The sequence below is a fragment of the Rhinolophus ferrumequinum genome, chromosome 16 (assembly GCF_004115265.2).
Source record: "Rhinolophus ferrumequinum isolate MPI-CBG mRhiFer1 chromosome 16, mRhiFer1_v1.p, whole genome shotgun sequence".
Taxonomy (NCBI): Eukaryota; Metazoa; Chordata; class Mammalia; order Chiroptera; family Rhinolophidae; genus Rhinolophus; species Rhinolophus ferrumequinum.
Window position 1 is genome coordinate 63,130,646 of NC_046299.1, and position 25,216 is coordinate 63,155,861.

The following is a 25,216-nucleotide window of genomic DNA, read 5'->3' on the forward strand; positions in this document are numbered from 1 at the left end:
TGCAGGAATAATTGTTGAAAACTTCTCAAATTTGTTGAAAACCTTATACATCCAAGAATCTCAATAAACTCGTAAGTATGATAAACTCAAAGAGATTCACACCTAGACATATCATAGTCAAATTGTCCAAAGACAAAGAATCTGGAAAGAAGCCAAAGAAAAATGAGCCTTCATATACCAGGCATTCTCAATAAAATTAACAGCTGATTTTCATCATAAGCCATGGAAGTCAGAAGGCAGTGTGATGACATTTTCAAAATGCTGAAGACTGTCAACCAAGAATTCCATTTTCAAAAAACCATCCTTCAAAAACAAAGGAGTAATTAAGACATCCCCAGATAAACAAAAAGAGAGCATTCAGTTCTATATCCTAACAGACCTGTACTATAAGAAATTCTAAAGGGAGTCCTTCAGGTGAAATGAAAGGACATTAGATGATCACTTGAATCCACATGAAAAGAAAATGAAGAATACCAGTAAAGGTAATTGCATAGTTAAATACAAAAGACAACATAAATGTACTTTTTGTAGCTTTTTTCTCCTATATGATTTAAAAGACAACCGCATGAAGCAATACTTATAAAACCATGATGATAGACTTATAATGCATAAAAATGTAATTAGTATGCCAATAATGACACAAATGAGCAGGACTGAATAGCTATATTGGAAAGAAAATGTATGCTATTGAAGTTAAGGTAGTATTAATCTGAACTAGATTATGTTAAATTAAGAAGATTATAATTTTGGGATTATAATCCCAAGAACAGCCACTGAGAAAATAACTTTAAAAAATACTGTAAAGATAAAATAAGGAAATTAAAATGATACAAAAAAAATCTAACACAAAAAGAAGACAATAGGGAGGAATAGAAGAAAAAAGGCAGAGACTTACAGAAAACAAACAGCAAAGTGGCTGACATAAATCCTATCTTATCAGTAATTACATTAAATGTAAGTGCATTGAACATTCAAACAAAAAGGCAAAGGTTGACATGGATTTAAAAGACAAACTAAATTCTTTCTACAAGAGACACATTACGATCTAAAAACTCAAATAGGCTGAAAGTGAAATGATGGAAAAAGACATACCATGTAAACAAAACCCAAAGAGTGGTAGAGTGACTATACAAATATCAGACAACATAGACTTTAAGACAGAAATATTACTGGAGACAAAGAGGAACATTTTATGATGATGAAAGGGTTGATCCAGCAGGAAGATATACAAAATTATAAACATATATGCCCCTAACAGAGCTCCATAATTCATTAAGTAAAAAATGGACAGAACTGAAGTGAGATTCACCAATAATAATTGGAAACTTTAGCATTCCACTTTCAGTAATAGATGTAACTAGGCAGAAAATCAATAAAGAAACAGAAGACTTGAACAACACAAGGAACCAAGTAGGCTTAACGTATATCTATAAGACATTCCACCCAATAACAGCAGAATACACACTCTTCTCAAATGCACATGGAACATTTTCCAGGATAGACCATACGCTAGATCATAAAGCAAGCCTTAAATATTTAGAAGAATTGAATAAAACAAAATGTGAAAGTATATTTACCAATTACATAGGAATGGAATTAGAAATCAGTAAGAAAAGAAAATTTGGAGAATTTATAAATAGTGAAAATCAAACAACTCAGTCCTAAATAACCAAAGAAGAAATCACAACAGAAATTTAAAAAACACTTTGAAGTGAACGAAAATGAAAATACACGTATCAAAACTTATCGGATGCAGCGTGTTGAGAGGGAAACTTATAGCTATAAATGCCTACATTATAAAAGAAGAAAGATCTCAAATCAATCAGGTGTAATCTAAAGTTACACCTGAAGAAACAAGAAAAAGAACAAAACAAACTGAAATCAAACAGATGGAAGAAAATAATTAAGATTAGAGTGAAAATAAATAAAGGTTAGAAGAATAGAGAAAATCAATACAAACAGTTGATTCTTGAAAAGATCACACATTTGACCAACTTTAGCTAGACTGACCAAGAAGAAGAGGAAACTCAAATTACCGAAGTCAGGAATGCAAGAACAGACATCACTGCCAACCATAAAGAAATTAAAAAGATTATAAGGGAATATCATAAAAAACTGTACACCAAGAAATTAGATGATGTAGGTGAAACAGACAAATTCCTAGAAGACATAAATTACCAAAATCAACTCAAGAATGAATAGAAAAATCTAAATAAAGCTTTAACAAGAGAATAAATAACTTCAACATGCCTAAAAATGTTTCACTGAAGAATTCTACCAATTATTTACGAAGAATTAATACCAGATAGTACTGGTAAATTCTACCAAACATTTGAAGAATTAATACCAATTGTTCACGAACTCTTCCAAAAAATAGAAGAGGAGGAAATGTTTCCCAGTAGCCAGTAGTCCTCTGATAACAAAACAAAGACATTGCAAGAAAACTATAAATCAACATCCCTTATAAACACACAAAAATCCTCAACAAAATACTAGCAAAATACAATCCAAATGCTCACCAACTGATGAATGGATAAATCACATGTAATGTACGCAAACTAAGATTATATTCAGCCATGAAAAGGAATGAGATAGTGAAACATGTCACAACATGGATGAACCTTGATAGCAGCATGCTAAGTTTCAGAAGTCAATCACTAAAGACCATATGTTCTATGAAAGTAGTTTAGTGGCTGCCTGGGGCTGCAGGACAGGCGGGGAAGGTTGTCTCAGGAATGGGACGTGACTGCAATGGGCACGGGAGTTGTTTTAGGGGTAATAAAAATGTTCCATAATTAGCTTATGGCGATGGCAGCGTAACTGTGAATATACTAAAACTACTGCGTGGTACGATCTAAGTGGATGAATTCTACAATATGTGAAATAGATCTCAATAAAGCTCTTTAAAAGAGTCTGGTGATGGGGTGTTTGTGGGAAGAGCCCAGCAAAAGACGTAACTCAGGCAGAATGTGCATTAGCTACATAGCTGGGTTGGGGAAGGTAGGATAAGAACTATTTTAGGGGTTCACTTCATTTGCATGTCCTGCATTTTGGCCCCAGGATTCCTGAAGGAGAGTCGCCTTACAGGTGCAAGGACCACAGACTAATGGGATGAGAAAACTCCTGTCAGGCATTTTCTTTCCCCCTCCCTTCCGGAGTTCAGGAGTCCAGCTCTCGGGAGGCTTGCTGCCCTAACTGTCAAGGTCAGGGACTTCCCCAGCACTGACACCCCTCAGCCCCACCCCCCACAACCAAACCCCAGGGGCCAGCAGTGCTGACTGGCTCTGTGCTGGTCAAACAGACCTGCTCAGAAACTTTGTGGGGGTGGGGGAGGGTGCTGCTGACCTTGCTGTTTCACATACCCCCTACCCAGCCAGATAACCACTGGCTGAGCCCCTCTCTGAGGGGCTGGGGAAAGGCATTTGGCCTTGGAATGTCCTGTTAGGAGCACAGAGCAGCTCAAATTTCCTCTGTCGTCTGAGCTTCAAGCTCTCAGGGACCCTAGAGATCATCCGTCTTGCCTGGTTCCCTATTCACAGATGAGGAAACCGAGGCTCTGAGTGGTAACCCAGCTAGAAAGGGGTGGAGCCAGGACTATCATTGAGCCTCTGACAGTGCTTTAGGTCAGCACGCCTGTCCCCATTTACAGGCGGGATGCAGAGGCTCTGAGAGCTAACCGGTGGCCTGTGGTCCCGACTAGAAAATGGAATCAAATCCTCTGCCTGAGGCTGGTTCCCTTTTTGAAAAACCCACAAGACAGATGCCCAGGGCACTTGAATGGGGAAGAAGTAACAGGGTCACTTCTCAGAAACAGCGTGGAACCCGTGCACACCCTGAGCTACAGAGGGCAGGCCTAAGGGCTCGTCTCACTGCGAGTGCCATTGGAGTCACTGAGCGTTTGTGAGCAGGGACCGTGAGGTCATGCAGGCAACCTGAGCAGTCACTGGTTGCTGCTGGAGAATGGGCTAGAGAGAGAGGGTCCAAGTTAAAACCCATCAGGAGGCCACTGCCGTGATCCGGCAGCATACTGGTAATGGGACCAGACAGCCACCATGGGATACAGACAAGCAAGGAGATCCAGAGGCACTTTGGAAATAGAACTGGCAGGACTTAGTGATGGCAAATCAAAGCAGGATAAAGCCAAGAGTTCAGATTTAGCCTGATTAGCCTTTGCCCAGCTCTCGTCCAGGAGCTACCCAATGGAGTGTCAAGTGGGTCTTTTGCTCAGAGCAAGGCCTGCCCGGGGAAATGACCAGTGACTCTGAGGTTTGCCAGCAAGGGGGTGAAGTGGGTGAGGACAGAAGTGAGCTGGAGGAGCATCGGCTTGCATAGGTCCCTAGGAGCAGCTTGGGAGGGAGTAGCGCGGCTGGCGCAGCCACTGCAGCTGCCGGGACGCCTCGGCCGGGCACACCTCTGCAGGCCTGGAAAGCCCTCCCCTATTTCTTCTGCTGGGTTGACTGTTCTTCCTTTAAGACTCAGCTCGGACATCAGCTGGCCTGGGCATTCTCTAAACCTGCAGGCTGGGTGGCACCCCAGCCCCCAGTCGGTTCAGAGCACCCAGGTTTACTTGCCTCCCTGCATTTCTTCTTGGCTTGCAACATCACTGACTGTTTCCAGGTTACGAGCATGGTGGGGGCAGACGCTGCACCCTCCCCAGCTCTTCATTCTCTTACCGGACACAAGGCCTGGGGTAGAGTGGGTACCCAACAAGTGATTGTTAAATGAATGGCTAGAAACCTGATTGGCAGCTTCCTCTTAGCAATCCTGGAAGACTACGTGAAAAACAGAACCTTCTCAAAGTGGACTCGGAGGCTGTCCAGGAGTTTACACAGCAGGACCAGTTCTATCACCCCCACCCAGTGATGGCCACACCTCTCTCTGCCCCCCGCTGGGGGAGCAAGGGGCACTGGGCACAGCAGCAGCAACCTTCCTGCCCGGTACACGGGCCTCTGCACCTTGGCCGCCAGGTACCCCGACAAACCCTGTGTCCATTAGGAAAGGGGCATGGAGTCCAGGCCCAGCAGAGAGATACACCTCCATCACAGCAGAGAGATATACCGAGTGCGGCTGGACTCTCCCAACTAGGCTGCCACTAGGATCCCCTGGGCATCAGTGACATGAACAGGTGAAGGCGGCCGTGACCACCTCCGCCGTCTCTACCTATTGCTCTCTCGTCAATGTTTACTGAGCACAGATTATCTGCTGAGTCTGGTTCCAGATCACAAAGGTGACGAGACGATTGTCAGCTAGGGGTGACAGACCCAGACCAACTGGAGAATGAAATGAACTGGGCCCATGGGCCAAGGTATCACCAGGCTCCAGGTGCAGGCCACCTTTCCTGGGACTTGACCCCTCTCGGGGCAAATTAAAGGTGCTGTGAGAAGGTGTGGTGTGTACAGGGACCAGAAAGGTCCAGGCTGTGGCAGGGGGAGGCTGAGGGGGTTGCGAGGGGGGACACCCAACACCAAGAAGTTGGGCTATTTTATGGAGGTGCTGTGGGGCCAAGGCAGAGTTTGAGGAGGGACATGTGACAGGAGCTGTGCGTAAGGCGCTGGCTTAGGCAGTGGACTAGAAGGGGCGTCAATGAACTCGGGGTGACCAGTCAGAAAGCCAACAGTCGAGATGATGAGGGTCTGCACAGGTGGCCTTGGGGACGGGTGGGCATACTGCCCTGGGTAGGATCACAGGAGCTGTCAGCCTTTGGCTGTGGGAAATGAAGCAGAAAGCAGGGCTGACAGCCAGGACACCAGAAGGGGCAGGTAGGAGTGCGGGACTTCAGTTGGAGTGCTGGGCTTGCAGGCTAGAATTGGGCAGGTAGGAGATGGGCATTGCAGAGGATTTGGGGGCTGTGTATTTAGAGGCAATCACAATCATCAGGACCCTGGGGGAGATGCCCGGGGGAGACCCACAGACAGAGATCAGAAGGCAAAACAAAGAGAATTCATAGCTGAATGTGGTGTATTAAACGGGGTGGGGTGGGGGAGAGGAGCGGGCCCAGGAGAGGTACGAGAAAGGCTGGGTAGGGGCAGCCCCTGCAGCCCAGGAGGAGGGCAGAGAAGGCGGTAGGCTCTCAGCCAAGACTGGTGACCAGGTCCAGCACAGTGACAGGGATAAGTGCAGGAGGAGGAGATGGGAAAGGCAGGGCCACACAGACTGTTTCTGGGGAGCTGGTGATGGAGGGAGGGAGAGAAGGGCAAGGCTTGTGAGCACACAGGGGAAAGAGACTGGCTTTTTCAAAAATGTTCTGATTGGGAGACTCAGGCAGTGGAAGGAAGGGTGAGGGTGCTGGGGAGAGAGAGGACATGACAGGGAGCAAGATCCCAGAAGACAAAGAAGGGCTCCAAGTGCTGAAACCAGCAGGAAGTGTGAAGGGTGAATTGGGGGATGAAGTGGCAGCAGGTGCCAGTGATCCTTGAGGTCTTAGGGGCCCACCGGTCTGCCCTTTTACCCCACCCTGGTCTTGAACAAAAGCCACCTCAGTGCTGTACTCCTATACTGCTTCCTGCAAGTCTCAGCCATGGGCCACAATGCAAAGTTGAAGAAAATGAAATTTGCCATTGAACAGACCCACCACAGAGCTCTACGCAGCAGAAGCATCTGGAAACATAGCCCAGAAACAATGAAATCAGACAGTGCCCTCAGAGTTCCGAACAAATCCACCTGCCCTCTGCTTTAAGGAGGGTGTAACCCTTCTCCACACATCAGATCCTGCTCACTGAACTCTGGCTTCTTCAGATGCACGGGGACCCAGGACTCCTCCATTTGCAGCCATCTGTCTGGCATAGGATGGCGTGATCAATATCAGTGTGTCACACCCCAGAGTGCCTGTGGCAGTCCCTCCCCAGGTCCATGCTGCCCACATGCAGCTGGGAAACTACTGGGAGAGCAGGTGTCTCCTGGAGAGAGTGCCAGGCTTTGGATTTTAAAGGCGTATTGACTAGATCCACTGTAGTGACTCTGGCACGTGCTGCCTTTTTGCTGCTCTCTTCATGGGATTTGCGATTTATTATTTGAGCTTTTCTACTGTATCAAGTCCACTTTTACACAGGGGCAACATGATCAAATATTCTGTTGTAAAAGTTCTGATTCAGAAATATCTAAGAATAAAATTGACAATGACAGCTGTTGTCTTGAGAAAACTTAAATTATATCAATGACTAATTGACTTTCTTTTGACCTTTTCTTAAATAAAATACATAAACACATTTCTTATCTGGAAAGTCAGAAAGTTCCTTACACAGGTAGCTTGCAACTGCTAAACACAACACAGACATATGTACAGCCCCCCTTGGAACAGATGTACTGTGTCGTTGCCGTGACAACTGAATCGATCAATGTCTAGAGCAGCATTTCGCCAAGTGTTACCCAAGATATGAAGGCTATGAGAGGCTCTGTGAAAAGCTGGCTCCCTGGGTAACGGTTTAGAGACTGTACCTACAATTCACCTGACTTGGAGATACACAATCACACCAATGTCTAAAGGCTGATATGTCTTGCCGTGACAAACCTTCCCAACTTTGATAACTCATGATTTCTAAGGTTATTTGACCAAGGAACCCCTTCCCGTTTATGGCACAACTCATTTTGAACAATGGCCCAAACTGTCCACTAACTACCCGGATTGGCCACATGAGTTCAAACTTGTTAAACGAGGCAACCTCTAAACATTTGCAAATTTTACATTAGAAAACCAATGGCTGCCTTCCTTGAACGGTAGAGGCTGGCTGGCTGCCCGCTCTGGACAGGGCAAGCATTCTGGCACCACAGTGCTCCCCACCCCCTTTTGTCCCAGCTTTGCTAATTTACACAGGCTTCAGGACCTTGGGGGTCCTCAGACAGGGTCCCTGCTCCTAGGCTGCTGTGGCCAGCTGTGCTTTGAAGTGGGTGGGAGGGTGGAGGCAAATTGGGAAACACTCCTACACCGGCTTGTTCTTCACCTGGATCAGTGTAGCCTGCTATCCACAACCCCAGAAGACAAATCAAGCAGGAGTTGCCCCTGGCTCCCCTCTGGGGCTGCAAGTTGATTATGTACCCTTCCTAACCAAGGCCTTGCAAATCCACCCTTGCTTCTGGGACTCAGGCTCCACCCCCTCCAGGGAAGACAAAAGCTGCTGCAGCCCTGCCAGCCCCCCAGGTAAATCTGTCCTCCTCTGCTCAGGGCTCTGACCTGCCCTCAGTGAGCATGAGGCAAGACCCTGCCTTCTGAGTACCCACTGGAACAGCCAAACAGGCCTGCTCTCGGTCCCCTCCAAGCAAGAAAGCCCCACATGTAACTTCTTTTTAAAATCAAATTCTAAGAAAACTGTTGCTCTGGGACAATGAGAACCATGCAACTATTCACATTTCCTATTTGGTTTTGGCTGCAAAGAGACTCAATCACAGAGAGTATCTTTCTTATAGCGGGATTAACTGGGCTCTTTTCTCTTTTTGCTCCATATGTCCTGTTTAAATATAGGGTCCTGTTTAGTGTTTTCATATTTATTTATTATACATGCTATAGGCTATCGACCTCAAACCCTTTGTGAAACGAACCTGTACGTTTGTGGCACCATTATCACCTGGACAAAAGTCCAAGATGCTTGACACATTCCTACGTTTTCTTTATCTGCATCCAAAATATACTTTGAACCAGGACCTGGCGCCCATTCTGGTAAAGCCTGCTTGAACCTTATAGTTTACAGACAAGGCTTCCCAACTCACCTGGTCACAGCAGTCACTTAAGGAAGTCCTTAAACACACAGCTACTCAGGCTCTTCCCCAGAGCCAGCCCAGGTCAGGGTGGGGCCCACGGAACTGCACGTTTAATAAGGGGCGGGGCGGGTGAGTTTTAGGGTCGGCAAGCTTGGGAAGAGCTGCCGTCTGCTTGCAGTATAGGCACGCCCCACTATGTTCCCAAAAAATCAACAGAGATCCTATCAGTCAGTGAAGGGTTAAGTCTGAAGGGCCACTGCCTGAGGAGGCCGGACCTTTATCTGTATCCTCAGCGTTGTTTCTCGGCTTGGCGCTCTCTCCCAGCCGCTGCATTCCATAAGCAGCTCCCCTCGCAGGTTCCGGCGCGACTTTCGGAAAACTCTGACTCAGAGCCCATGGGTCCAAGTTTGTGACAGAGGCGGATGAGAATGAATGGCTCCGCTCCCGGGCGGTTAAGCCGCAGAGGCGGCGCCGGGCGCTGGCCGGGCTCCCTCTGCAGAGGACCTGCGTGTGGCGCGGGGCGGGGCAGGGCACCGGGGACTCCTCCGCCCCAGCGTGAACTTGGCGGACCTGCAGCGGGGGCCCACTGTGCGCCCCACACCGCTCCTCTCCCGCCCAGGGCCCGGCCCCAGGCTCCAGCTGGCACCGCGGAGCAAGAGCAACCCTCGGATGCGCACTCCAAAGTTCGGAGACGCGACCTGAGTCCTTTCCAAAGCTGAGGCAGGTGTCGGGCGGCCCAGGAAAACTGGCAGACAAGTCCCGGATGAGGGGGTGGTAGCCCCCAGCCGCAGCTGGAGGGAGCCGGCGGCGCGCGCTCCACACCGAAGCGCAGAGGTCCCCAGCCCGCGGCGCACGTGCGCACCGAGAGTTACCTTTGGGCGCTCGCAGGTGTTCCCTCCAGTCCTTGCAGCAGCATAGCCCCATGGCAGTTGCTGGCCCCCCAGCCGCCTGCTACCGGCACCCCCGGGCGGCGTGGCGGAGGTCCGCCCGCGGGCAGTACCCAGCTGGGCGCGGAGCTGCGCGCGGAACTGCTGGCCTGGCCTCCCTCGCCCTCACGCTCAGTCCTGGCCCCGCGCCGCGGGCATCCCAGCTCCGGGCAGACCCTGCTAATCAACAGGAGAACGCGCAGATCGCGCCAGCGGCGCCGCCAGCCCGCTTTTATCTCCGCGCGCCGGGGCGGCCCTGCGCGGCTCCCTGTCCTCGCGGGCGCCCTCCCCGCGGCGGGTTACCCGGGGGCGCCGAGCTGCGCGCTCGCGAGGGACCGCCAGGGGGCGCTGTGCGAGCCAGCGCTGTCTCCGCTCCCACCTCCGCCCTGTCCCCGGAGCCAACCAAGGGGTGGGGGCGACATTGACCTGACCTCTCCGCGCAAACCCGAAAGAAAGATGCCCTCGCTGTGTAAGCGTGGCGCCTCCCCGCCCCCGTCCTCTGACCTCATGGGTGACTGGCAGAGCGTATACCAGGGCCACCCTGCTCTCCTTTTCCCAGTTCACCTGTACTCTACAACTATGCAGTTGCGGAAAAAGTGTTTGCCCAGGCTACCCCAAACCTGGCTGGGCTGCATATGGACTGCGTGGCTTCAGGGAAGTCACTTTCCCTCGGAGACTCTCTTCACCTGAAAAGTGAGGGAAACGACACCATTGCAGATGTCGTTTAGCACAAATTTAAGGTTTGATGGCATCAAGCTGAACACTCAGTTTCCCCATCTCTAAAACAGAGGAAACAATAGAACTGCGTCATTGGATCCTTCCACAGATTCCATGAGTTCAGATATACACAGTTGCACAGATCCACTTATACGTAGATTTTTTTCATTAAATACATAGTGCTGTAAATGTATTTTCTCTTCCTTATGATTTTCTTAACATTTTCTTTAGCTAACTTTAATGTAAGGATACAGCATATAATACATATGACAAACAAAATATGTGTCAATCAACTATTTACGTTATCGGTAGGGCTTTTGTTATCAGTAGGCTATTAGTAGTTACGTTTCTGGGGAGTCAAAAGTTATACTGGAATATTCGACTGCACGGGGTGGGCTCCCCTAACCCCACCTTGTGCAAAGGATATATACATACACAACACAACTTAGAACACAACTGGCATGCTGCTAAGTGCTTTGTAAGTGTGAACTATCACCACCATTAAGTGTTGCTTAGGATTTGGGCAAAAGGTGCTTTTGTCGTGAAGGTACGCTTTGGTGTGATTACTTTTGGAAGGTAACACGTGAGCTGCTTATTAAAACTAAAAATGCTCATACCCTGGGACCAAACAATTCCATTTCCCGGTATGGACCCTACAGAAATACTTGCCCACATGCCCAGGAAAACCTGTCCAAGGCTATTCACAAGTTAAGAGATGATCAAATACACTGGCATTTTCCTAAACTGAAATCCTATCGAGAAGAGGGAGCTGGAGCTGAATGATTGCGCTCTATGGATTCATGGCACTTAGGTAAAACACATACCCACAGAATATTCCTACAGTGTTCACTCTATGCTGGGCATTGCTCTAGGCACCAGGGCCTAGAGACATACATAGGAGGAAAACAGGAAACCTAGAGTGATTCCCTCTGGGAAGAGAGTGAGGGACAAGAATGGATTGAAAGTAGGTGTCAAGTGTTCTTATAGTGGTCTAATCTCTTAAAAGGAAGGTATATTTATATATTATTGTGTAATTAAACAATCAAATGAGTTCTGATCAAGTGTCTGGCACAGAGTGGGGTTCTTAATACCAGGTTCTTTCTCATTCCTCCAGTTTCTAAGATCTCTTCCTGTCCCTGAAACTGGGCTGTGGCTTGACGGAGATTTTCTCCCTTCTACCCACCCTCTTCCCATCTTGGGAAACAGCAGTAGTCCAGGGGGAGAGCTTGGCCAGGCCAGGCCAGAGGCAGAGGCTGCCTGTGGCCAGGAGCAGAAGAGTTAAATGGCTTGAGGGGAGGAAGGGAGGATAGAATGACTTGGAGCGGGAAGAGGTTTTCCCAGGAGTTAAGTCTCATTCAAAGGAGAGATTAACAACAGTGGGGCAGATTTCTGCCACCCTCTCCTTTAACTCTCCAGAAAGACCAGCGTGAGGCTTCTTTGGGGAGAGAGGAGGATTGTCCTGCACTAGACCCGGAAAGAAGGATATTTTCACTTCATGACACGTAGGCGGGGGTTACGAAGAGGGAGTAACTGAGAAAAAACGGAGAGACCTGACTTCTGGTTGCTGCCAAGTCGTTTTAAACAGTTTTAGCACCAGGCAAGATGACTTAGTCACAGCAGGCTTAATGAGGCCCCGGAATTCTAAGCTAGGCTCCTGCATTCAGGGCGAGTCTGTGTGGGGAGTGAGCCCCCGGGGATCACCCAACGGCCAAGTCCTACATTTGGAGAGGAAGATTTAAAAGAAAACATCACAGCGGCCACTGTGGTCTGTTGTTTATCTTTCTAAGAGGAAGTAGCAAAGCAGGATCATTTCAAATGAGCCCGTTATAGAGGGTCAGCACCCTCACTGAACTGTTCAAATAATTTTGGGATACTTGACTTTTCCAAGTGGCTTTAAATAGCAACTCCCAGGGCAGTTTAGGAGACAAAAAGCAAGGCAAGAGCTTCTATTAGTGATTATACATTGTGTTTTTATAGTTTTCTAGCTGTGTGTCTATTCCTCAAGAGGGAAAGAAAATAAAGTTCACTATATGCTGCCCACCATAGGCCAGGCAATTCACAAATGCTGTGTTCTCAGTTAACCACCGGACAAACCCATGAGGCAGTTGCCATTAGATTTGTCTTGTACTAGAGGAAGAAGCTAAAGTTCAGGGAGGTGAAGAGAGTTGTCCAAGGTGAAGTAAGTAAGTGTAGAACCAAGATGGATGATGGGTGTTTGGATGGATGGATGGATGGATGGATGGATGGATGGATGGGCAGATGGCATTTCACCATAGGCTGCAATTGGCAAAGCACATACTGAACACAGAATTTGCCTGAAAAATCAAACTTCTTGAACATAGCTCTGTCTCCTGAATTGATCATGACCCCCAACCATTTTGAACTGAACCAAAATGTCAGGATGAATCAGTGCTGCAAGGCTCCAGCTGCGCTCAAGCAAACCCACTCCAGAAGAGTGATGGGGAGGTGGGGACCTCTGAGACATCTTCCTGAGCTGGAGGGCCGGCATCCTGCAGGCCACAGGGAAGCAGAGCCAGAAGCCGGGGCTGTGTATGCAGTGACTGCAGTAGGCTCCAGGAGGAGTTCTGAATGCCAGCTCGGAAGGACAAAAGCCTTGGGGGACAGGGGCTGCCTCCAGCCACCCAGAGCTCCACCTCCTGTTGCTTTATTCCATTTCTCTGGGAGACCCCAAGTGTGACAGTGAGGATATGGGGTTATTTCTAGGGAGGCCACTGCTACTGCTGGGATCCTTGCCTTTCCAGATATGCCCCAGGCCACTCAGGGATTTCCTTAAGAGACTCAGGGCCTGGCCCGATAACCCTCTGCAGGAGTTTGGTTGCTCTTCCCCAGACATACCCATAACCTTATGGTACCATCTCAAGGCCTGAGCTCAGTCCTGGGCAACTCAGGCGAGGGGAAGAAATTGGAGACATGGCATCTTAGTCACAGGTGTAGCTTTGGGGGCTATGATGATCATTCATTCATTCTTTCATTCATTTATTCATCTATGTACCACATGATGACTGAACACAACTGCACACCTGAGAAAGCCCAGGGCCTGAGCTCTGGGGAGGCCTGAGGGCACCATGGGAACTCCAGGGACAGTGACCCAGTGACAGAGGAGAGGTCTCTGAGGTGAGAGTTGAGGTGGAGATGCGAGGAGTCCAGCACTTCAGGGGATAGAGTAGGGATGGTCCTCTAGTAAGCAGTGTTTTTATGTTTAGAAGCTGACTTTTGGGGTAGGGCAGAGCACAGGGCGTTTTGGGTAGGGGGCTATGACACAGCCTGTGATTCTGACTGGTCAGCCTCATGCTGGAGTGAAGTGGGGACTGGAAGGGAATGACCAGGAGCAGGAAGAAAGCTAAGAAGCAAAAGACATAAGCAGACCAGAGATGGAGACCAGGAGGGGCTAGCAGGTTGGCCCCCAGTGACCCACACCTCCCAACTCTCATGCCCCTTGTGGTTCTGGCCCCTTGACTCTGGGCTGCCCTGTGATGGGCTTTAACCAATAGATGGTGACAGAAGTGATGCTGGGCCAGTTCTGGGCCCATGTCCTAAGAAGGCTTGGCAGCTTCTGTGGCTGTCTTCCAAGGAAAGTCACTGCCTTCTGAGCAGGGGGGTCATCCTGAGACTGCTGTGCCCGGGAAGCCCAACCTAGCAATGTGGAGAAACCACATGGAGAGGTGAGGCCCAGGCCAGCAACCGCTTCTTCCAGCCACGTGACGGAGGCTACACTGGAAGTGGGTCCTCCAGCTGATACCTAAGAGCAGAGCCGTCATGGCCGAGCCCTGCCCACATGGCGGAACAGTGAGCATATAACATGTTTAAGTCATTAAGCTCTGGGTGATTATTATGCAGTAATAAAACCGAAACATGGGGAGTCATGCGTATTAATAACTAACACTGTCCAGCCCTGAACAGTGTACAAGGTTAAGAGCTTGACATCCAACTGGAATTGAGAACAACACTATGTGTCTGGTATCATTATTATCTCCACTTTAAAGAGGAGGCTACTGGAGCACAGAGAGGTGACGTACTTAACACAAGGTCACACAGCTAATTAATGGCTGAGCTCAGAGTGGAACCAGCCCATCTTGCTCTTAACAACTCTGGTAGATATTGTGGAGGCAGAAGGGACGGCACCTGGTGATGAATTCAATGCCCGTGGGTCCGAGGCATATCTGTAGGTGACACTCGTGGTAAAAAGACAAACCCTATGCCATGCTGGAGGGCATCTAGCAGGAAGGCCACGTGAGGCTCATTGTTCTGTTAGCCTGTCTGTTGTCTGCGTCCTGTCGGCACTGGCACCGGGCAGAGGGAGCTGTGAAGGCGGGCGTGATAAGGGCGGCTGTAGACCCCCTACTACGAGCCTGCCTCTCACTGGCATTAGGACCGCACAGGCGTCCTCTCATTGAATTTGCACAACAGCCCCGTGATGGTGATATGTCAGCACGCTCATTTTACAAACGAGAATGTGGACACTCCCCCAGGTTGTGTGAGCTCTCAGCCACTCGGCTGGGAGGTAAAAGAGCCAGTACTTGAATCCGGGCAGCCTCACCCACCACGGTCACCTTCCCATTGAGCAGCCCCCTTCCTCCTGCCTCCTGGAGGCAAGGGTCTCCATCTGGGCCTGGCTCCGCCGCCTCATCCACGCCTCCCGTCATAGTTCTGACCTGTGTTAGGAGTTTGGCCAAAAGCCAAGCATATGAACAACACCGTAGACACACAGACATTCTGGAAGTAAAAGGGCCTCTACATTTTCCTACTGCCTCCTCATCTTTTATGGAAAATCTGAGGTCCAGAGGGGCTAGATCCATTCCACATCAACTATTTCTCGAGGGCCTACTATGTGTCAGGCCCTGAAAGGTGAGTTAGTGACAAGTTGGGGCTATAGCCAGTCAACTTCAGTTTTCACGCTGAAACAAACAGACCTGCAAAAATGATAAGCAAAAAAAGAGGCTTCTCAACCATCTCTCAAAATAAGTTCTGTGCACTTTTACCACTGTGCATTGAAAGCCAACTGGTTTGGATTTAGATATCTGGTTAAATGTGTTAACTTGCACCCTTTCCCCATATTATCTCTAATCAACAGCACTGTAGTTTTTACTCACTTTATACACTCATTGTTTTAATTTTTTTTTCTTTTTTTAATGAAGTATGTGACTCTGGGGAACGTAGAGTCTGTTTGAGGCAAGCCCACACTACTTGTGCTGGAAAAGGCTATGGATCCCATAAGGCTAATACCATGTTTCCCTGAAAATAAGACCTTACCGGAAAATAAGCCCTAGCATGATTTTTCAGGAGGACATCTCCTGAACATAAGTCCTAATTCATCTTTTTGAGTAAAACTTAATATAAGACCGGGTCTTATTTTCGGGGAAACACGTTATGCTTTTTCCTTTCTCTTAATGAGACTTGAAGTCTGATTTCTCTTTTTCATTGGCTGCCAGGAAGCTCAGGGAAAATTTAAAGTTTGGTTTTGGCAAATAAGTGTGAAGGTCCTAAAATAGGCCTTCATATTTGTGCTTTGCTTCCTGATTTTGCTTTTCTACTTTTATTTGCATTTCTCAGGTCCTTAATTTTTAAAATTACTATTGTGCTTATTTTATCCTAAATGTCCTCATTAGAAGCCATTTCAAATCCTTTGTGTTGGTAACACAGGATAAGTAAATAAGTGAATGTAATACATTTTATTCTAAATCAGGAGTTGGTAAAGTTTTTCTAAGGGGCAGAGAGTAAACATAGTTAACCTTTGTGTGCCACACGGTCAACTACCCAACTTGGCCCTTATACTGTGAAATCAGTCCCAGACAATACATAAATGAATGGGTGTGGCTGTGTTTCAATAAAACTTTATTTACAAAAGCAGGTAGTAAGCCACACTTGGCCTATGGGCTTTACATAGTTTGCAGCCCTCTGTTTTAAAAGAATTGTAGAACATTGGAAAATTGTTTCCTCTGAAGTTGGGAAGTACTTAGAAAAAAAATAAATTCCCATCTCTAAGATGTCTAGTTTCTACTTCTGGATGAGACTGGAGGAAAGCAGCTACACAAACTCTCTGGACAGTTGGCTCTCGAGAGGGGCATGCAGTGCCCGGGCGGGGTCAGTTCCTGACAGAGCAGGCTCTGAGGTCTGCCAGCAAGAGTCCGTTCCCACCCCCTCCCCCCACCTCCCCCCACTCTGCCATGTCCACTCCTCAGGGAGGGAGAACTGGAGGAAGTGCCCTAGGGATACACAGCGAGCTGGGTTCCCCTGTTCAGACCAATGGGCCTTCGGCTGCTGTGAACGTTGTTCAAGGAAGGAATGTGTCTGCAGCTCCAAATTCCCACAGAGAAAGACAAGGGGAATCATTGGGGAGAAATTCCTGGGCCACATTTTTCTTGCTGTTCATGTGGCCTGAAGGCATTGAACTTAGCCAGACTGCCCAGAGTGGGATTTTACAAAGCCCATTGTCCTTTCCCAAAGTCTTCCCTCATCCCTGCCCCCACCTGCTCTTTCTGCCTGCCTTTCTTTCCCCTACCCCCAGGAGAAACGCAGCATGGGAGAGAGCAGGTGACCACAGCCATGGCCCTGAGGACTCTCACTTCCTGCCAGCCAGGGATGGGGACAGCTTCAGCAGCAGCGCCAGGAGGGAGGGAGGCAAGGCACTTCCCTGCAGCTGTGGGGGCGTCAGCCCTTTCCATGCACTAGAGGGGTGGGAGGCAGTCTCAGTGCCTTGACCAGGAGTCACCAACTGGGAGACTTGCCTCAGTAATAAGAGCAACACATAGTGGGCACCAATTGTGCGCCAAGCACTGCTTTGAGCATTTTACACTCTACGTGTGTTTACTCATGAATCCCCACAAAAGCCCTTTTACAACTCTCATTTTACTGATGGGGAAAGTGAGGCACAGCTCCGCTGAGTGAAATAACTGGGGTCTCACAGCTAAGAAGTAGAAGAGACAGGATTTGAAGAGGGGTGTCTGGCTCCAGCGAGACTCTTACCTCTCACTTTCAGTATGTGTGACCCCCATACTCTCAGCAGTTCACTTTCAGATACTGCCCTGATGGCATGGCTTTGCAGCTACAGCAAAAATTCAGGTGGGCAAAGCATTTGCATAGATGGACCTGTGCACCTTTGAAGACTCCCCAGCATACCTGCATGACACTCTAACATGAACCGGCCCACCTGGCACCTAGTCCACTTGACTGGGGGCACAGCACTGTGACCTGGAGGTTAACCAGTGCTCCTTGCTATTGTCACCATTGTTGCTGCAGCTGCTGACAGTGCAAGGGAATGACCTGTTATCCAGTGAGTCTTTGAGTGTTTGCAATGTGCCAGCTCCCAGGTTTGGCGATTTACATACATACATTTACATACATTATATGTCATGGACACCACAATACTAAGACTGAGTATTGATAACCCCATGTCACAGATGAGGAGACGGGCAAATTAATCCGGTAGTTAATGCTTGCTGCTATAACAAACTACAAAAGCTCAGGGGCTTAACTCTATGAAGATTCTTTCTTTCTATAATGCAGGAACTCAGCTCCCACTCCCCACACAAGAATGCAGGATATGGTGAAGCCAAAAAGGAACAACAACGGAGTCAAAGATAGGGGAGTCATACCACTATATTTTTGATGGCGGCTGGTCGAGACACGAAAGCAAACATCCGCCAGCACCCCAACAGGGGGGGTCTTCCTGCACCCTTGTCGCGCTGGCAGCTGGGCAAGACACAGGAAGTAGGATCCACACGATCTGCAATCTGCCATCCACACTTGCTAACCCCATTTGCTGGCCGCAATCTGCTTGCTAACCGCACTTGCTAGCTGTGTCATCCGCAATCCGCGCTTGCTAAGGTAGCTGCGGAAGTTATATTAGGGCTAATGGCTAACTGGTTACAGCTGATGGCCATCTACTATCCGAGCCAGCACCTTTCCACATGAGGTCCAGCACCTTTCCACATGAGGTCGAGAGCCTGGAAACTGCTCTTTGGAACTCTGTCCCTACACTTGCTCATGTCACCATCTCACGTAAGGTAGTTCAGCTTGAAACAGGGGGAGGGGCTCTGCTCCACATGGTCACTCAGGGACTCAGGCTCCTCCTAGGACCTGAGTGTCCTCCATCTGCTTTGTCAGATAAGGGAAAAGGGAGCAACGTGATCTTAAGGAGTTTTAGAGGCTATGATTGGGTCTATATTGGCACTCCCACCCATATTCCATTGTCCAGAGTTCAGTCATGTGACCTGTCTTACTGTGGGGAGGCTGGCAAGTGGAGTCTGTCTTCATGGCCAAAGGAAAAGGAACCAGGCTTGGCTGCCACTCTGGGGCTCAGAGGAATGAGGTGCTGTGAGGGGCAGCCGGACCATTTGATGCCCAAGCTTGTGTTTTGCCACCATATTGTCTTGACTGAAACCAATGCCAAAGCTGTCTGAATTGAATTTCAGTTTCCACCATGTTAAAAGCTCCCCAGTGCTTCAATGGACAATTGTAAGGGTGACATTCGGTAAATCGATAACATAATTAGACTTAGCTAGTTTACAGTTTGACTCACTGCATAGCTTGCTATCTAGCCACCTGTAATTGAACTTACTAGTTAGTTTGCAGTTAGATCCATCCGGATATTCAGCTGTTCTTTCTTTGTTTCTCCCCTCACTGATTAACGAAAGAACTCTGTTCCCTTTCTCAGGGTTACCCATACATTGTTAATCTATTTAATTAACAAAATTCTAAACTGGAAAAGAGCAATTTCTTAATCCTCAGCCGTCCAGACACCGTCACCCAATTTACAACTCCCTTGCAGTATTTACTCGTGATGTATAAAGTCCCAGGTTGCTATCTGAGTCTGAGTCTGGAGTCCAGAGATAATGTCATCTTCAAACAGATCAGACCCCAGGAAGGATGTCAGCCCTCACAACTGCCTGACCAACTCCCCCTTTGCTATATAAGAAAAAGCTAACCTAAAGATCAGTGCAGCTGTCCACTCTGAGACTGCCCTGGCGACCCCACCCCTCCTCTCCCCACTGGTGTTTCTCTCCTTACTACCCAGGACAGGTGTCCCTATCAGACTCTGCCCTGGCAAACTCCTTTTTGCCAGTATTTCTCTTTCAAACAGAAACCTGTGGCAGCTGTCTTCTTTAGACACTGCCATGGGCATTTTTTTCTTTGCCCGAACTTTAATAAAACTTTCTTTGCTTTCCTACTTTGTAGAGTCTGTGAATTCTTTCACATTCCACGAATGACCACAGGTTAATTCCATGCCAGGACAGCAATGAGTGGGGCTGAAGTTTCTGAAGCGCTGTGAAGATTAACTGGGACAGTAAGAAAAGCTCAGGTAAGAGCTTGACACATAGTAAGTGCCCAACAGCCTCTCCTTTCTCAGTAGAGCTGTGTCCCGGGGTGTTGGGCAGGTGGAGGGCAGGACTGGGAGAGAGGTGTGATAGCAGAGTCCATGGGGAGGTATGGAGCACGTGTGCTTGCTGCTGCTACTTAGTCGTGGACGGAGAAAACGCAGGACAACCGGGTTTCCCATTTCTGGTGCTCGTAGGCAATTGCCTAGGCCCCTTTTGCCCCATCCTGATGCCCAGGAGCCTGCTGAACAGAACCTGGTCTTGGTTGTGCCTAAAGCACAGATGCTGAGATGGGTGAAGTCCCTGTTCTCCATGGTTTTGCTGGAGAAGCAGCAACTTCTTCAGGGCGTTCTGCCAAGCCTTGCATTCTGCTCAGTCTGGAGGGCTTCCTGCCAGGTAAGGCAGGGCCTGGGGTATGACTGAGTCTCTTACCTGGTCACTCACGCAGGGTGCTGGCTGCAGCGGGGAAGATGGGCACAGGGCCGGCCCCTCCCAAACTAGCCTTGGTGGTGACAATGAGATTACAGTTGTGTGGTAGTGGGCTGCTGGGTACCACAGAAATATCCCCATGGGAAGGGAGAAGGCAACCAAGTCTCTCCAGGGGCACATAGCACCTCCAACACATGACTTCCTGCTTGGAGAGAATCTATAAGCTCCTCATGCCTCTCTCTCTCTCTCTCTCTCTCTCTCTCTCTCTCTCTCACACACACACACACACACACACACACACATACACACAATTTGCAGGGGTGAGTTGGCCTCATATGGCCCAGTCAGATCCTGTTCTAATATCTGATGACTCCCAAGGACCACGGTGCCTCACGTCCCTCATTTCTCAGTACCAGGTAGGGGTCACTGACCCCCAAGGCTTCTACTTCTATGGCCTCAGCACCCTTCCTGTAGCCAGGCCTTGGTCAACCCAACAGATCTACTAATACCAAATTCCAAGATGCATTTTTCAGACTATGGACTCCAAACAATTAGGGCGTCATGAAATCAACTCATAGTGTCTTAGCCAGTATTTTTACAAATGAGATAGAATCAAGTAGACTAGAAAATGCCAGTGGGCACCTCATGGAGGAACAGCACTGTTTCTTGTAACCTGTGCTTCAGTGTGTGCCTGGGTCCTGGGATGCAATGTAATGTTTATTTCTTGTCAAAAAATTGTGAAAACTTTTTTTCACACTTTTTGTGTGAAAAAGTGTGCTGGTATGTCCATTTCATTCCTTCCAGAAAATTTGGGCTCTTTGTGAAAAAGAATCCACCAATTTTTCCTCGTCCCCCAACTGTCCCGACAAATGCCCTGTCTGTTGCAAGCCAAAGAGGGGCACAATCTTTGCCACTCACAAATAAAAAATAGAGCCGTCACCAATAGGCACAAAGGGCTTGTTACAAACTGACCTAAGGACCACCTGGCTGCTTACTTGTCTGCATTTGCATACCCAAGAGTGCCACTTAAGTGACCCTTCACAGAACAAAGAAGTTTAAGCTTCTCTCAAATAAAAAAAAAAAAAGAAAAAGAAAAAAGAAAAGAACCCTCTGCTCTGCACATTCCTTCAGTACAGGCCCTCTGGAGACAGGCTGGTCTGACAGCATTTTGACACATCTGGTGGATTGTTCTCTACTTCTCCAACATTACTCCTTTGACAGTAATTTGTGGAGTGCCACTCTGTGCCAGACACAGGAAACCACAGACCAGGGCCCCCTGCCCGATGCCTCTTCTCAGCCCGAAGCCTGTGCATGTGTGATGAGGATAGGTCGCTCTCAACTTCCTAGCCCGAGGAGGGTGCTGCCCACTGCAGGTGTGTCCAGCCAGCCCCACCTGCTCCAGTTCTGTTGCAAGCCTGTGCAGAAAGGCCTGGCTCTCCAGGACACTCATATTCTCGATCATTCCTACACTGGGGTGAAAGGAGTTTCTCACATGTATTGAGTACCTGCTACGTACCAGGCACTGCTGGATCCTGCCATCCCTGCCAAGGCCTCTAAAAGTCCTTATTGTCATCATGCAACAAGGCTCAGGAATATGAGGCAGCATACAGGACCAGGAAAAAGCCAGCTCCTTCCTGAGTCGCTTGGACTCTCACAGCTCTTGGACACATGGTGAATGATGCACCATAGTAGGGGCGGGGCAGAGAGGAGAGGCAGGAGGATGGGAAGCTACCAGGGGAGGACAGTAGGAGTGAGCCAGGTCTTCTGGGGGTTGGCAACTAACAGTGTGGGCTGGATTCCCAAGTTCAGTGAAAGTAGTGTCTTACTGTGAAGGGCGAATCACTCTGGCAGTTTCACAACCGCATTAGGTTCCTAGGATGCTGTAACAAATTACCACAAACTGGGTGCTTGAAACAACAGACAGTTGTTCTCTCAGAGTTCTGGAGGCCAGAAGTCCGAAATCAAGGTGTTGGCAGGGCCATGCTTGCTTTTTGAAGGTTCCAGGGAAGGATGTGTTCCAGTCCTTTCTCCTAGCTTCTGATGCTGCTGGGAATCCTCGGCATTCTTCGGCTTGTGGCTGCATTGCTCCACCCCAACCTCTGCCCATCTTCACCTGGTCTCTCCTGTGTATCCAAATTTCCATTTTCTAACAATACCACTCGTTGAACTTAGGCACCCCCATCCCCACTCCTATAGGACATCATCTTAGAGAATTGCACAGGCAAAGACCTTATTTCCAAATATGGTCACATTCTGAGGTTCCCGGTGGGCATCAATTTTAGGAAGACATTATTTAACACAGTCTAATGGTCTCCCTCCTTTCCCAGCCACCATCTCCCCAGCTCTGCTTCCTCCCACTCAAATCAGTGGAAAAGCATCAGGGACAGCTGTGCACTCAGAATCCAGGAAGGTGTCACCAAACTTCAGAAGAACTTCCAAATCTGGTGTGTTTTAGTGATTATAACCCAGTTTTTAACATTCTGGTATTCCAGAATAATGTGCTTTTAAAAATGCTGAATTACAGGTATTATTGTGATATATTTTCTAAAAACATGAATTATTTACACTCAAGATATGTTGCAGCAGAAGTTTGGACCAAGTAAAGGAAAAGTCGTTCAGAAAGTGCTTTTCTATTCCTCCATAATACACATGGGAGAAAGAGAACCCAGTTGCCTCTATCATAACATGAGTCCTTATTCTCAAAGACTTTTCAAACAGGTGAATTCAAACACAACAATCTGGAAAATGTTCCAGGTGACCCGTAGGGATCTCCACCTGCCCAGAAGCAGATGAAGACAAACTAGGAACTCTCTCTCTCTCTCTCTTTTTTTAAATAAACCTCATGATCAATTAAAAGATGTAGTTCCTCAGGGGAGGATACAAGATGGCAGAACAGATAAATGTTGTGCTTTCTACCTCCAGTGATGACATTAAAATTACAACTAAATTATAGAAAAATCAACCTAAAGAACTATCTGAACTCTAGTTGAACAGAAGTTTTATAACTAAGGATATAAAGAAGAGCCACATTGAGACTAGTAGGAGAGGCAGAGACACAAAACGGGCAGGCTCCACACCTGCTGGGGCAGATGAGCATCAGAAGGGATATCTTGGTCACAGAGGTCCCCACCAGAGGAGCCTCACACTGGGCTCCCAACCTTGGGTGCCAATGCCAGAAAGAACACCCCCCACAATATCTGGCTGTGAAAAACAGTGGGGGTTCTGACCATCCTTCAAGGTGACGACTGGACAGACAGTTGCCATTTTCCCTGTGTAGAGTCTTTCTCCTATGAACCCAATAGGTGGGCACCATTTTTCCTGTGTTAAACCCTGCCCCACATGGCCAAATCTGAATCTGCATTGGCCTGGTGAGCTCCACTTGCTCCACTCTTGTGACTCCCTCGAAACCTGCACAACCCAATTCATGCAACACTGGGGGCACTTTCTTGGCAAGCAGTCAACCCAGCCTGTGCTGCACTCTTTACTGGACAATTCTCAGGGGTCTGAGGGCCCGAGGTGGGCAGCAGCTGGCCTTGGTGTGCTCTGAGACTTTTGCTAAGTAGCTCCAGCCTCAGCACTGGTACCAAACCAGAATCTAGCCTAGTGAATGCCACTTGTCCTACCATGGTGACTCCCTGAGACCTCGCCTCACCCAACTTGTATACCTCACAAGGCATTATCGGCGGTTCAGGCTTACGGGGGCCAGCAGGTGACAGCAAGCCTCAGAGTGTGCTGGCCTTTTGGTGGAGCTACCCCAGGCCTGGTACTGGTGGCAGCCACCCTTGGTTTACAGTGTGACCTTTTCCATGTGCCTCTTGGTCTAGCACAGGCAGCGACCAACCACGGATCACTTTGTAGTTCCTACCAGGTAGCCCCTACCAGACGGTGGCTGACCTGGACCTGCATCAGAGCCCTTCCTAAGAGGTCCCAGAATCAACATACCTGGAGGTTGGCTTCAGACCACAGCAGAGCATGACCCAATTAGCCCCACAAGTGCCACACCCAAAGGGTGGTCTCAACAGGTACCAGAGCCCACTGGGGCAAATCCCACAGCATGGGGTAAGCCCCTCTCCCAGCAGCTCATAGGCTGTGGACATGGCCAGATCCTGCAACCAGTTAGCCTGAGAGTAAATCCCACCCACTGATGTGTCAATAGCAATTAAGTTTCAACTATAACAGAAGGTCACACACAACCCACAAAAGAGACACTCCTGGAGCATCCATTGCAAGTGACCAGGGAGACTGTGTCACTGGACCCATAGGGTACCTACTGGATAAGGCCACCTGGCCAAGACTGAAAAATGTAGCAGATCTACCTAATATATAAAAACAAACACAGAGAGGCAGCCAGAATGAGGAAACAAAGAAATACCACCCCAAATGAAAGAACAGGACAAAACTCCAGAAAAATAATGAAATGAAATGGAGGCAAGCAACATGCCAGATACAGACAGAATTCAAAACAATGGTTATAAGGAAACTCAATGAACTTAGGGGAAGAATAGATGAACTCAGTGAGAACTTCAACACAGAGATAGTAAGCATAAAAAAATGACATAGGAATGTAAAAAAAAAACAGTCAGACATGAAGACTACAATAGCTGAAATGAAAAATGCACTTGAAGGAATCACCAGCAGACTTTCAGCAGACTAGATGAAGCAGAGGATCAAATTAGCGATTTGGAAGACAAGGTAGTATAAAACACCCAATTGGAACAGCAAAAAAAGAATTTTAAAATGAAAAGAGTGTAAGAGACCTCTGGGACATCATCAAGCATAACAACATTCACATCATAGGGTACCAGAAGGAAAAGAGAGAAAGCAAGGGATTGAGAACTTATTTGAAGAAATAACGACTGAAAACTTTTCTAACTTGGCAAAGGAAATAGACATACAAGCTCAGGAAGTGCAGAGTCCCCAAAAAGATGAACCCAAAAAGACCCATACAAAGACACATTATAATCAAAATGACAAAGGTTAAAGACAAACAGAGAACCCTAAAAGCAGCAAGAGAAAGGCAGCTAGTTACTTTCAAGGGAGCTCCTGTAAGATTGTCCATTGATTTCTCAATAGGAACTTTGTAGGAAAGAAGGGATTGGCATGAAATATTCAAAGTGA

At 48.1% G+C, this 25,216-nt stretch overlaps 1 protein-coding gene across 6 annotated transcripts in view; it reads right to left on the reverse strand.

The window, feature by feature from the left end:
* Positions 1 to 25,216, reverse strand: part of ARHGAP22 (Rho GTPase activating protein 22) — a 207,607-nt gene that overhangs the window by 53,871 nt on the left and 128,520 nt on the right. The window contains exon 1 of one of the 6 annotated variants that reach the window (XM_033129706.1): positions 9,564 to 9,800. The exons of 4 other annotated variants lie outside the window; for them this stretch is intronic. In XM_033129706.1, coding sequence (XP_032985597.1) covers positions 9,564 to 9,615 — 52 coding nt within the window. In that variant the 5' untranslated portion in view covers positions 9,616 to 9,800. Of the gene's footprint in view, positions 1 to 8,966; positions 9,076 to 9,563; positions 9,801 to 25,216 lie in introns of those variants that run through there. One more of the 6 variants, XM_033129705.1, reaches the window with a different exon arrangement.